This window comes from Pyrus communis, chromosome 6 (genome assembly GCF_963583255.1).
Source record: "Pyrus communis chromosome 6, drPyrComm1.1, whole genome shotgun sequence".
Classification (NCBI taxonomy): Eukaryota; Viridiplantae; Streptophyta; class Magnoliopsida; order Rosales; family Rosaceae; genus Pyrus; species Pyrus communis.
This window is the reverse complement of record NC_084808.1, coordinates 12,191,659-12,204,368: the sequence shown is the minus strand read 5'-3', so window position 1 is coordinate 12,204,368 and position 12,710 is coordinate 12,191,659. Positions and strand designations below refer to the sequence as shown.

At 36.8% G+C, this 12,710-nt stretch overlaps 1 protein-coding gene across 2 annotated transcripts; it reads left to right on the top strand.

The window, feature by feature from the left end:
- Positions 1-1,016: 1,016 nt before the first annotated feature.
- Positions 1,017-4,705, top strand: LOC137737102 (protein CHLOROPLAST IMPORT APPARATUS 2-like). Of its 2 annotated transcripts, none has more exons than XR_011068817.1 (3): positions 1,017-2,258; positions 2,997-3,147; positions 4,240-4,518. XR_011068817.1 is itself a non-coding variant. In XM_068476474.1 (3 exons), the coding sequence occupies exons 1-3, from the start codon at positions 1,167-1,169 to the stop codon at positions 4,297-4,299; spliced, it is 1,308 nt and encodes a 435-aa protein (XP_068332575.1). In that variant the 5' UTR covers positions 1,017-1,166; the 3' UTR covers positions 4,300-4,705. The 2 variants fall into 2 exon arrangements, 1 of the variants encoding a protein (XP_068332575.1); XM_068476474.1 differs by having other exon boundaries at positions 2,992-3,147; positions 4,240-4,705.
- Positions 4,706-12,710: the final 8,005 nt, after the last annotated feature.

Genomic DNA, 12,710 nt, shown 5'->3' with positions numbered 1-12,710 from the left:
AAAATTTCCTAACATGAAAGAGGGCAAAATGCAAAAAATGCAAGAGCAAAAGTGAGCAAAATAAAATGATGTTTTTTTTTACTCAAATGATAGATTTGTTAGATTAAATATTAGATTAAAAATTTAATGAGATTCGAACATACATTATGATGCAAGTACAATACTCTTCTTCATTACTAGAATAAAATGCTACTTAATAATTTATTTATTTATTTCCTGAGATACAAGATAAAATGATTGAAATGGTGAAAAGATATTTAGAAAATTAGAGAAAGAAAAGGCAGAAAAAAAAGAAAAAGAAAAAATGGTCCCACAGCCAGAACTGCTGAAACTGAGCATTGTCTCTTCCCCTGTCTCATCTCCATCACTCATACATAGGCACTTCCCAGTCTCCCAGTGCCCCTCTGCCTCTGGTCTGTAGAGAGAGAGAGAGAGACAGAGAATCAGTGTCTCTTCATATGCCTGTGGTATATTTACAGGCTTCCCAACGGTTCTTTACACCCTTTTATTTGTTCGGTTCGCCCCGTGACCTACTCTGCAAAAAATCCACCTCCTCTGTCTCTCCCCATCTCTCTCTCTCTCTTTCTCACCCCTCTTTTGGTGCTGAATTTTCACAGTATATACACAGTCTTCGATTTTCTTTATTGGGTAACTTTCCTTTCTGGGATATATAAATTCCTTTTTCTGCATCAGCCAATACCCAATTTACTCATTCCCTTCGATATAGTTTCAGTCACCTGGGTTTTCTTTTCTCTCTAGGGTTTTGGGATACTCTGTTTTTCAAGAGAAAATAGAAAAGTTATTGGGTTTTATTTGAAAAAAAAACCCTTCAACATGTGTCCCATCAAATTTTAATTCCTTTGCTCCAATTTTGCAATTCCAGAAAAAACCCTTCTTTCTATTTTGATCACACAAAAGCTGCTTGGCCTTTTCCCACTTTTCATTGCAAACCCAATACCTTTTCGTTCCTCTACTTTTAGGGTTTAGGGTTTTGTACCTTTTGAGTAAAGATTTTGGCTTTTTAGATTTTAGTCCTCCAAACAACTTGAATTCAACAATTCCATGACTTCATCTCCTCTGTTTTGCGTGTTCTTCAGCTGAAGAATCTGAATTTTTGGTTTCTAAGTTCTCTGTCTTTGCCTGTTGTTCCTCAGAATCATCAAAAGATGTCTTCGTGCCTAAGCGGCGGCGGAAGAACCTATGCGTTCGAGCTTGAAATAATTAAATCGCCGTCCACATCAACCTTCACCTCCACCTCTTCTCCCTCCTCAACTCTCTCGGAATCCTGCAACTCCGGCCTCGCAATCTCGACACGAAAACCTCGTACCCCCAGAAAACGGCCCAACCAAACATACAATGAAGCCGCCGCATTGCTCTCCACAGCGTACCCCAACATCTTCTCCTCCAAAAGTTTCACAAATCCCAGAAAATTCACCAAACCTCACGACTCCTTCTTCGACCAATCCGCGGAGTTGCTCCTGCCGTTCAGAGTCATCGAGGCCGAAAACTCCGGGTTCTTGCTCCACCACCAACTCCGGGAAAACCCCAGTTCCCGATTAGAGCCCAAGTCCCTGAACTCGTTCGAGAAGCCGTGCCGGAGTCCGGGGGAATTCGAGTCCCAACCGAATTGCAATTCCGATTCCATGGAGTTGAGTGACGGGTATAATTTCCAAGAGGAAGATTTCGATGCGGAGTCGATTCTCGACGAGGAAATTGAAGAGGGGATTGATAGCATCATGGGAAGTATGAGTGTGAACATGGACTTGGACGAGGAGTCTAACAATGGCGGAGGTGGGCAAATGAAGAATTCGAATCCAAACCCGAATTCGACTTGGAATTCCTGTTATGGGTACCCAATGGGGCTCGGATTTGGCGGGAAATTGGAGTTCGGGTCGAGAAGAGGAGTGAGGCCGTTGAGGCACGTCGACGAGGGGAACTGGTGGAGTTTTCCCACCGTAGATGTTCTTGAAATCTCGCCCAGATTCAACAAATCTCTATCATCTTCCGCCCCGGCTCCGGCAGCGGCCACAGCCAAGAAGAAGAAGAAGAAGAAGGTGGAGAAACTGTCGGTCTTGGAATCGAGAATCACCGCGGAATCGCCTAATGAGGCGAGTCCGATTCCCAAGCCCCCGGCGGAGGAAGAGCCCGGGCTGATGCTGAAGTTGGACTACGACGACGTTTTGAATGCCTGGTCGGACAAAGCGTCGCCGTTTTCGGAGGAAATTCCGGGATCTGATGCGGCGGGGAATGATGTCGCTGTACGTTTCTCATCTCTTGCCGGGGAATCGAATTCCGGGAAAAAACTTAAACCTGTTCAAAGTCTGGAGATTTAAAAAAAAAATAAATAAATAAAAATCTGCTCCTCTGTTTTTTATGTCAGTCTAGTAAAGTGGGTGCCCTTTATAAAATGAAGTCAGTTTTTTATTGGTCCATTTTTGTTTTGGGCTTTAATTTATTTTTGGTTACCATTTTCGACGTTTCTTAAATCTTCACTCTTAAAATTTAGGTGGTAAAGTTGGTTAAATTATTCTACGCACCTCACTTAATGCCATAATAGTAATCCCTTAAATTTCTCAACTTATATAAAAATAGAAACTTGGGAGCTATAATTAGTAACTTATAAAATAAGTGTTAACAATAGTTTAAGCTCAAATGACGGAAAAGTCACTTGTAATTTTGCCAAGTCGATTGCTTTGCCGTAAGTGCCAAACCATTATTAGTCTAAAACAAAGCATATGTTTAATATTCAATATACCATTAATTACATTTTTTTAATCATAGTATCATTTTTGGGTCTACATCGTAGAATTCATTATGTTCTTCTTTTTGGACTCAGTCATAAAATTTATTATTTTATTGAAGTCGGCATTGGTCATTTTCTGGGTCTATAATCTTTTGCGAAAATACAAAATATGTGAGAATTAAAGAAGTGTCCTTCTCATTTTGTATCTAAATGATTATTTTGTTGATAATTGGGTTTGTTTTGGGCAGGCCAGGTTGGCGCAGATTGATTTATTCTCGGACGTCGGAGGACTGAGGGAAGCTAGCGTGTTGCGCTACAAGGAGAAACGCCGTACTCGCCTCTTCTCTAAGAAGATCAGATACCAAGTTAGAAAAGTCAACGCCGATCAACGACCCAGGATGAAGGTACTTATGTTCTCCTAAAACATTCTTCATCGTTTTTTTTTTTCTACAAATGATAAGATACACACTAATTTATCTAAAATAGAGTAAACTTGACACTCGAATTGATTAATTTTGTTTCAAATTAAATAAGAAATAAATAAAGGGAATTTCAACGAAAAACTCCTGATGCTGTTCACTTTAACGAAAAACCACATTTTTACACTAAAAAGTCAATCACGGTACTATTCACTTTACCCTTTATTTTTGCCTTTTCGTTCAAATTCAAAGTTTTCAAGTTCTTTTCATTAGTTTTCTATAAATAAAAGATAAATAAAGATGTCATGATGGTTGTGATGATTTCCTTTACAACACATTTCTCATGACTAGTATTTATGTTTCCTTCTTTTTTATCCCTCCTATCTTTTTCTCTCATTATTAGTTAGTTGAAGTTGTGAGCAATCCATGTCCGCATTTGGGAAAATTCTTCCATAACACATAGCATCCTTTTATACCAATATGTAATGTTACGAGTATTGGATGATCTAGATTGATTTGGATTATTGCTTTACTGTGGTCCCATGAATCCAGATCATCTAATGCTCGTAGCATTTCAGGCTACGTTGCATCGAAGTGAAACCCTTGAATTTTGAAGAAAACTTGTGTAAGACATATTATTGGTATAATTGAAACTATTGATAATCCAAATTCTGATTGTGGATATTTTGTTAATATGCATGTTAATACCATCTTATTAACAAAAATAGAAATTTAATTGACAAAAATAGAAATAACTATTAATAAAAACTTACTTAGAGAAGTAACTAATGATCAACGTAAACACCATCTTATTAACAAAAATAGAAATTTAATTGAAAAAATTTTGATCATCTTGATAGAATAAAATGAAGCTTAGTTTAATACAAGTGAGATATTCTATTTTAGTCTAATTTGAATTGTGGAAAGAAAGATTCCAATTTGTAGGAGTTCCGTTCTAACTACTATGACTACGCTCACGTATGCAACACAAAACCTCATTTTACTTGTACTTGTTCTCCATCCTAGAAAATCTTTTTGTTTCAGGGGCTGAATATTGGTTTTCTTATTCTGTTTCAGGGTCGATTTGTTAGAAGGCCACATTCTAGCACAAATGCTCAAAGACAAAAGGAAATATGACGATTTTCTCTTTGGATCGTGGCCATAGGACACACTTTCTGGCCCCTCTTTCTCTCTTTCCCTTTGTTATATTAATTAATTAATTAGTCTCCTATTTTGTTAATTAATTTTTATTTTTATGTTTCTCACACTAGCTAAGAAGCCAAAGAGATGAAGACTACACTAGTTAATTAAGAAGGGGAGCATGGAGAATCCATCAACTTTTTAGTGTCTAGGTTCTCATTTTCCGTACATGTTTCTCTGTTTTTTTAACTTCTACTCTGGTTCTCAAGTCATGAATAACTTTTGATAGGTAAAAGAGATTTTCTTGTAGGAGGCACAAGTAGCACATAAATGAAGTTATTTTAGTTGAATTTACTGGGGTTGTTCTCTTCTGTATTAAGGTTTCGGTTATATGTGTATTTATATTTTCTTTGAAAAGTTGGATCGCATACCTTTTCATTCCAACTAGATTTACATACGACTCATAATCAATCCTTATAGATGTTGTCCCTTTAGAGGTTGGAGTTACTCTTCATACATGTCATCCAACAGCTTGAACCCTTTTCTATTTGAATGAGAAAATCCTAGCACCCGCCATAAGATTGAAAGATCTAAACATTCCTTTTTCAGAGAGATAAACTACAAATGAATGGGGTCTCACAGAGTCCTCTAGTTCCATTCCAGCCGATTAGGACTTACGTGGATAGCTTAATAAAGAAAAGGAGAATGAAGCCCGGAGTTGATAGTTCAATCAACCCATAGAAAAGTAAGAAGGTTTTTGGGACTTGACTCCATGATAAGAGGAGTTGCTCTTCTTATTATTATTTTTGAAAGTCTATTGCATAACCGAATGTGAGATTAATGATTGAGTGATAGCGTGGTATTTAGAGCAGTGTTTTTTCTTCTATTGATAATGAAGTTATAATGCAACATTTTAGAATATAAAAACGCGCCGCAGACAATTGTAACTTGTATTGACATTTGTTCTATAAATTATGAATGATGAAACTATGATTTAATTTTCAAAGTTATTATATGTCTAAGAAATGTTTGTGAACTTTTACATGTGACCCTCCAAATAACTTTTTCTGAATCTGCCACTGACATCCCTCTTTCAATGTTGGAAAAGTATGAAGTTTGAAGATGTTCAAGAGCATATGGGAATAATATGTTAAACTTGACTTTAGGGGTAGGACCGTAGGATAGGCTAAATTTCCAGTTTAACCAAATATTGAGGGAGTGGGGGAAATGATGAATTATTCAAAATCTCAAAATGTCCATCCCTGCTTAGAACTTTTAGAGAATGCAACTTAGGTTTGAATTTGAAGGTCTATAGAATTTAATAGAGTTCTCTGGACTCTATTTATATTTTTTTTCTTTTTATTTCTCTCCAATTAAGCCTAAATATACCTTATAGAGGCCCAAATGCATTAGAAAACTTATTGAGGCCCAATGGACCGTTTACGTGATAACTGCACACTCAAGTTTCAACAATAAGCAATGTGACTCTGTCTGTGTTATTCATGGTTGTATTAATTAAATCCTTGATCACTCACTCACCGCAGATATGCATTTAGGGTTCAATTCATCTTTACCAAAATTCTCAAATTTTCTCTTGTTTGTCTTCGATTGTTTGAATGCTAAATTTCACTAATTTCGGGTCGAATTTGAATGGACATTGATTTTGGGATTCTTTTATTGTGGTTTTGGTGTCCACGCTCCATCAAAAGAGCAACTAACATGAAACGGATAAAATAATCCCAAAAATTCTAGAGATGACACGTGGACTTTCAGTATTGTGGGTTTTATGTAAAAAAATTTGAATTTGAAGGAAGTAAAGTCATATTTTCAGTAAATTTTATAAATATATATATATTTTTAAATATAGCTTGCACGACGCCACAATGGGATTGTTGCGCAAAACCACTTTGCGTGACGCCACAATGAGTCGTTGTGCAAAACCACTTTGTGCGACACCTTAATGTATACCTACGTCGCACAAGTTCTTAAATTTTGACCATGCAATTGTAGTTAATAGGCGTTTTATTTGAATTTTCCTAAATTTGGACAAACTTTTCCCCCACAGCCTGTCTTTCTTCCCTCTCTTTCACTCGGTCTCTCTCTTCCCTCTCGCTTATCTCGCCTTTTCTCTCACTCCGTAGCCTTCCTTCGGTTTCTTTTCCCTCTTTCTCACTCGGTCTCTCTCTTCCTTCTCGCTCATCTCGCCTTCTCTCTCACTCCGTAGCCTTCCTCCTCATCCTCTTGACAAGGAAGGTGGTGAAGACGTAGTGCAAGACTGAGGAAGTGGAGCCTGGAAAGTTCGTCAGGAAGTGAGAGAAGACCGAGCAGCTTCTTAGGGACTATGCCAGCCGGTAAATCCCAATCTCTCTCATTCTCTCTATCGATTTCTCCATTTCCCTAAAACCCAATGGCAAATTGGGAATATTTCATCTAGAGTTTTTGTGAATTATTGGAAATTGCTTGATGGTGTCACTTTGATTTTGTCATATCGTTTTGAAATTGTTCTGTGATGTTTTGATATTGTATCGTTATTGACATTGGCCTGTGATGTTTTGATGTTTTGAGAGCTTTGCTTATTAGGCTTGTTGATGCCAACTTTACACTCTGAGCCTTTTTTATTTTATTTTATTTTTTTATTTTTATACATAATTTTTGAATTTTTTGTGTTGATTTGGGTTTTTAAACGATTGGGTGATTGGAAGGGCAACAAATTAGAGTCTCTGATTCGCTTGTTTCGATAGCGTAATTAGTGTTGTACGTTGCCGATAAGAAGATGGGAATTGAGATTCTGGCATTTGCCTTTTACTTGCAAAAGGTTTATGCATTTAGATGTTCCCACATCCAAATTAAAAATTCAAGTTAACTGCATTTGTGTAATTTAATTGGGGCTTGGAAAGGCAGCAAATTAGAGTTTCTGATGTTCTAAATGCAGCGGGGGCTTTCAGTGCTGTAGGAAATGTTGTTATCTCAGATGGTACGGACAATACAATATTTTTGTGAATTGTTAATTTGGGGATTTTTATGCTATTTGTTCCTTGATAAATTGTTTGAGATTAATTTGAACGATGCCCTGAAAACATCAACAAGTATGCGTGTAGAATTGGTTTAGCAGCTGGTAAAACGTTTTATGCTTGTGTGAAAAATGTTACATTAACATTAGAGCTAAACACTATAATTGTTTGGTATGGGGCTGGATGTAGTAAAACATTTATAAGCACCATATCTCCGAATGTCTTTCGCAGTCTTTGGGACGTAATTGGAGCTATCTAGTGTTGCAATGCACAAAACAGAACCTTTTTGTTTTCTTCCCTTGTTTGAGTATCGGTGGTTTCTTTGTTGCAATAACTAGCTTTGGGTGGCTGGAACAAGAAGAAGACGAAGAAGAAGAAGAAGGGTTTGTGCAAATTTGTGAATTTTAAGCAATGTATCAATGCAATTCAAATTAGGCGTTCAAATTGTATGTAGGATTTGGAAGGGTTTTGCTGGAGGGGGGGGGGAGAATGAAGGAGAAGAAGAAGAAGAATTAGGGCTTTAGTTGGAAGTTTTGCTGTTGTAACTGGAAAGGGCTTTCCAGAATTTCAATTTTATGATGAAAATATTTATTCCAATCATCGTTCTATCTCTGACTAATCCGTCCTCGTGCCTCATAGCCAATGCTAGGTTTCGTGATTGCTCAGGTTATGAATTTTGTACTTATGCATAATATTTTTTTGGTATTGGTAAATCATCTTTCTACTATTTTGCTAGTCGTGAGGTGTGTTCCAACTATTGAGGTTCCAACTATTGAGGTGTCATTCTATTAGGGGATTGAATGTTTTTGTTTGCACCATTTTTTTTTTCTCATCACACTACTCCTAAAATGCTTTTGTTTTCACCATTTTTTTCTCAGCCACCACCCCTTTGTCATGCTCGTCTCTCTCCTTGAAAGTAAGTCTAATTACAAATTATGAAATTGTGAAATTAAGGATTTTGATTGTGAATTGAGATGAATTTTAGAATTTAGGATTTTAATTAGGGATAAATTATTATGGCATGGGATGATTTCAGGGTTTAAAATTTTGTGAATGGTTGAAATGGGGATTCAATCAAGGTTTTTATTTGGGATAAATTATTAGGAAATGGATTGAATTTCAGGGTTTAAGAATTTCATTGTTGTTTCTTGTTTGCAGTTTGAAGCAATTTCGGTATAGATTTTCAATTCCCAGCCAGCCAACAGGTATTGACCCAGGTTAGCATATTGCTCGAGGACTTGGTTCTATTCCTTCACTATTTTCTTCTTTGAATGTCCTCAATTTTTTTCTTTCTAAATATAATATTATGTGTCATTTTCTTGTTAGAATTTACAGTATTTGACTCAAATGCTTGGAGGAAATGTATAGAAAATGTTTATCTACTGGATACACATAGGCATACCCCAAATTCCATTTTGTTTTATCAGTTGAGCATTTCCTTGTCCACATTTTACAATCAGATGAACATTTCACTTGATTAAACATGGTGTGTTCATTGGTACTGAAAATAAACTAGATATTTGTTTTCACTTTGATACTGGGCTGTAATTTTCGAGACAATTCCATAGCCGCCCTGATTTAGTTAGGTTATATACTTTCTCGCTTAATACTTTTATACCTATGCATTCCATTCCTTAATCTTGTGAAGATGACTACACAAGCATTTGAAGTGTGACACCTTTAAATCATGACTTAATTATAAAGCAGAAGCTGTGGAAATTGAAAATTATTGGTTTATTACATTCTGGTATGTGTTTTCTTCTTGAAAGTTTGAAACACTTGGGAAATGTTTAAGATATAGATATAGAACTCCATTAATGTTGTATGATCTATGTGGAGGCTACTTCTTGTTGTTGCAGCTGCTTCACCTTTACGATGTATTCAGCCATTGCTTCTTCTTTGTTCTATGGTGAAAAAGCGCACTGTTGTTCTCCAAGAAGCAACATTGCAGCTTCCCCCGGAGACCCCGATTAAGGACGTCACTGCACTCGAGGATGCAGGTCTTCAGATCGTGATTGAGGTCCTGGATTAGAAGTTTGATCGTCGTCATGACAATGTTATTCGGTGTATGGGGAAGGCGGGGTTCGTGAGACGGGTGCCTCATCTTCTAGATCATCCATAGGAGAGGTCAATGCCTTGAAGGAGGAAGTAACAACCCTAAAAGGTCAGCTTGTAGCCCAGGGCAAGCAGATGAGGGCCCAGGGTGAGCAGATGAGGGCCTAGGATAAGCAGATAAGGGCCCAGAACGAGAAGATGGGTATGATTGTACGGATCTTAAAGATTTTCGCCCTCCAAATCCCGATGCCAGCACCTGATCTTGCTCCACCTTCGACTTCCCAGCCACTTTGCCCAGCCGATACCCAATAGCATGATGTATTAAACTTAGAAGACTTGTAGTTTTTTCTTTTTTGTTTGGACATATTGTATGTACATTTTCATATATTTTATAATTAAATACTTTTTCTTGGTTTATTAATTATTGTTTAGAATTTAATTACAATATTTATTAAAAATTAAATTAAAAAAATTGTTGCAAAAAAAAAAAAGGGTTTGCGTAACGAAGAAATGACCTACGTCGTGCAAAGTGGTTTTGCGAGACGTAGGCTATACATCCCGCAAAGCAGTTTTGCGTGATGTAGGTCACTTTTTCGTCGCACAAACCTTACTGTCACTGCCTTGGCGCGACGGTTTGTGTGTGACGAAGGTTCGTTGTGCTAATTTTTGCGAGACATTTTTTTGACTTTGTGCGACAAAGGACCTGCGTCGCGCAAAGTGTTTTTTGTACTAGTGATGATTTATCATGGATTTATGAGATGAGGCTTTGAGCTTGTGAGCTCCGGTGATTTGATATGAGTTTTCGAGATATGTTTTCGGTGCTTATTTAGTGGGTTATCATACAACACATACACACAACACAGGTATGTAGATGTCTATGGCCATAGGACATAGTTGAGGATATTTATGATATAACCCCAGCTTCACTGGCAAAACCAGTGTCGGACAGCTTCACTAGTCATGGCTAGTGTCGGTGTGTTATGTTATATTTTCTTCTCTGGCGTAACCCATAGTCGTACAACTTCATCTTTGGGTGATGGCCAGGTTATGCCTTCAAGCAATTATGATACCCCTAGTTGAGTACATCATTGATGAGATTTACAAATGTTTTACGGATTTGCCTTTGGGCGACTATATTACCATTACTGAGCATTGGTTTATACGTACTTGTTTTACGAACATTTTCATGGTATGCTAGAGTTTTTTCTGAAAGCCTATTATGTAGTACTATATGTGTTTTCAAAACAGGGGGTTAGTATGTTAAAAAAGAAATCGGTTTTCTTATTATTAGTATTATTATTATAAACTTTGGTCCATTCACCCTTTGTTTTGCGCCCCCTTAAGGAGTTAGAATCGAGGCATTCGATCCCGGCATCAGGGCACTTCCGCTTAGGTATTTTCGAGTCTTCTCTGTGTAGGACCCATTCCTTGGTTCATACATTTTTATAATAATTCTTTCATATTATTTTTGATTAGTTGTATGCTCTGGATATGTTTCCGCTTTGACATATTTCTTTCTAATTACATATTTTATTTGTATGCATGTTTAAAATGGTTTCGTCACCCTCGAGTGTCGACCAACTTGTGCATGTCCTGGTATCTGGGGATATTGGGATCAGGACGTGTAAATCAAGAGAGCAACTTACATAGAATGAGTACACTACGTTGTCATGTGGAGAGCAACACGTAACTGGCAAGATATGCATTGCACCCATTATGTATAGGTTGCTCAACAAGTTGCTGTGTATTACAGTCTTCTCACATGAGACGACTATCTTTCTTTGTTGGACTATCGAAATAATTAGGCTTAAGTTGATTACTCATGAAAAAAAAGTTAGTGTTTTTTCAATGAAAATATTTAAAATTGGAAATTGAAACCAGAACGCTACTTTCTTGTTTGTTCCTTTGTGGGTGCCTCCATTTTCTAAGGAATTCGCAAAAGATGCAGTGCAGCAGTGTTGCTATTGGTGTCGGTGCAACATTTTCTAACGATTCTCAAATTTAGCATTCAAATTGTACCCATAAAAACTCGAGATTTGAGTAACTGCTGCTAATAAGTTTATCTTCAATCATGACTCATACTTAACAACTTGTTCCAACATTCCTTTAAATTTGCTATATGTATGTGTGTGTGTGTGTGTGTGTACACATATATTTGTAGTTACTACGCATTCAATGTAGGCTTATAATATTTGTAGTTGCTCTCCACAGCAACTTGTATATGTATATATTCTTATAATATTTGTAGTAACTACAACTATATATATGTGTATATATATTTAATTTGTATGTGTGTGTGTGTGTGTGTGCGCGCGCGTGCGTGCGTGTGTGTGTATTTGTAGTTGCTACGCGTTCAATTGCAAATAAAACCAGAAAACTAAACTGCTATTTATTTTGTCAGAAGAATGACTACTGATATAAGTTGCCAAGGGGACGCAAATGTTAGCAGTTACGCTGAAATAGTCTTGTTGGTGTTGTGGTGAGAATCCAGATATTGCCCACCCTTTTGATCGAGAAATCGCAACAAGAGCAGAAATATTGGCTTAACTTTTTCGATTGTTTGGAGTGAGTGACTTAATTTGTGTCAAATATAACAACTACTTGTTTGTTTAATTATGTAAGTTTGGTTGAGGTTTTGATGGTATTGGATTTGGGACAAGTAGCACATAATGGAGCTATTTTCGTTGAAATTTACTTGAGTGGTTCTCATCTATATTGTGGGTTTGGTTTTCATATGCTTATAATCTTTGTTTTGGAAAATTGGATCTTGAATATTGGCATTCTAACTATTTGTACACACTTCCCGAATACTGGAGCTATCTTAGTCTTATATCTCTCTTTTAATGTTGAAAACAATTTCAAGTTTGAATCCTGTTTATTTACCAAAAGCGATCAAGGGCCGAGATTAAACGAAATTTAGTCTAGAACATCATTGTTTGATTTATGATAAAAGCACATGTTCCCTGTTGTTTTGACAAAAATTCTCCCCAATTCCAATCCCTAAGGTCACTTTTTTCTCCTTTCACTTAAAAGAAAAAGAGAAAAATCTCAAACATGAACGGATTTTTCAATTTTTAAAATTTTTTGCTCTCTCCTAATTTCAATCTCGTCGACTTTTCAATTGAAAAATCCACTACGCTGATTTTTAATGGACTAAATCACCATGGAAAGATCTGTCCCATTACGACGTCGTCGTCCCCGTAAAACAAGTAAAAAATAAAATTAAAAATCAATTTTGTGACCGCATGATCTGAGGGAACGTCCTAGATTAAATGATCCGGACGGAGAGACAGATCCGTTTTAATAGGAAAGAAGGAAACGCCCTCAAATTATTTGGCGCGA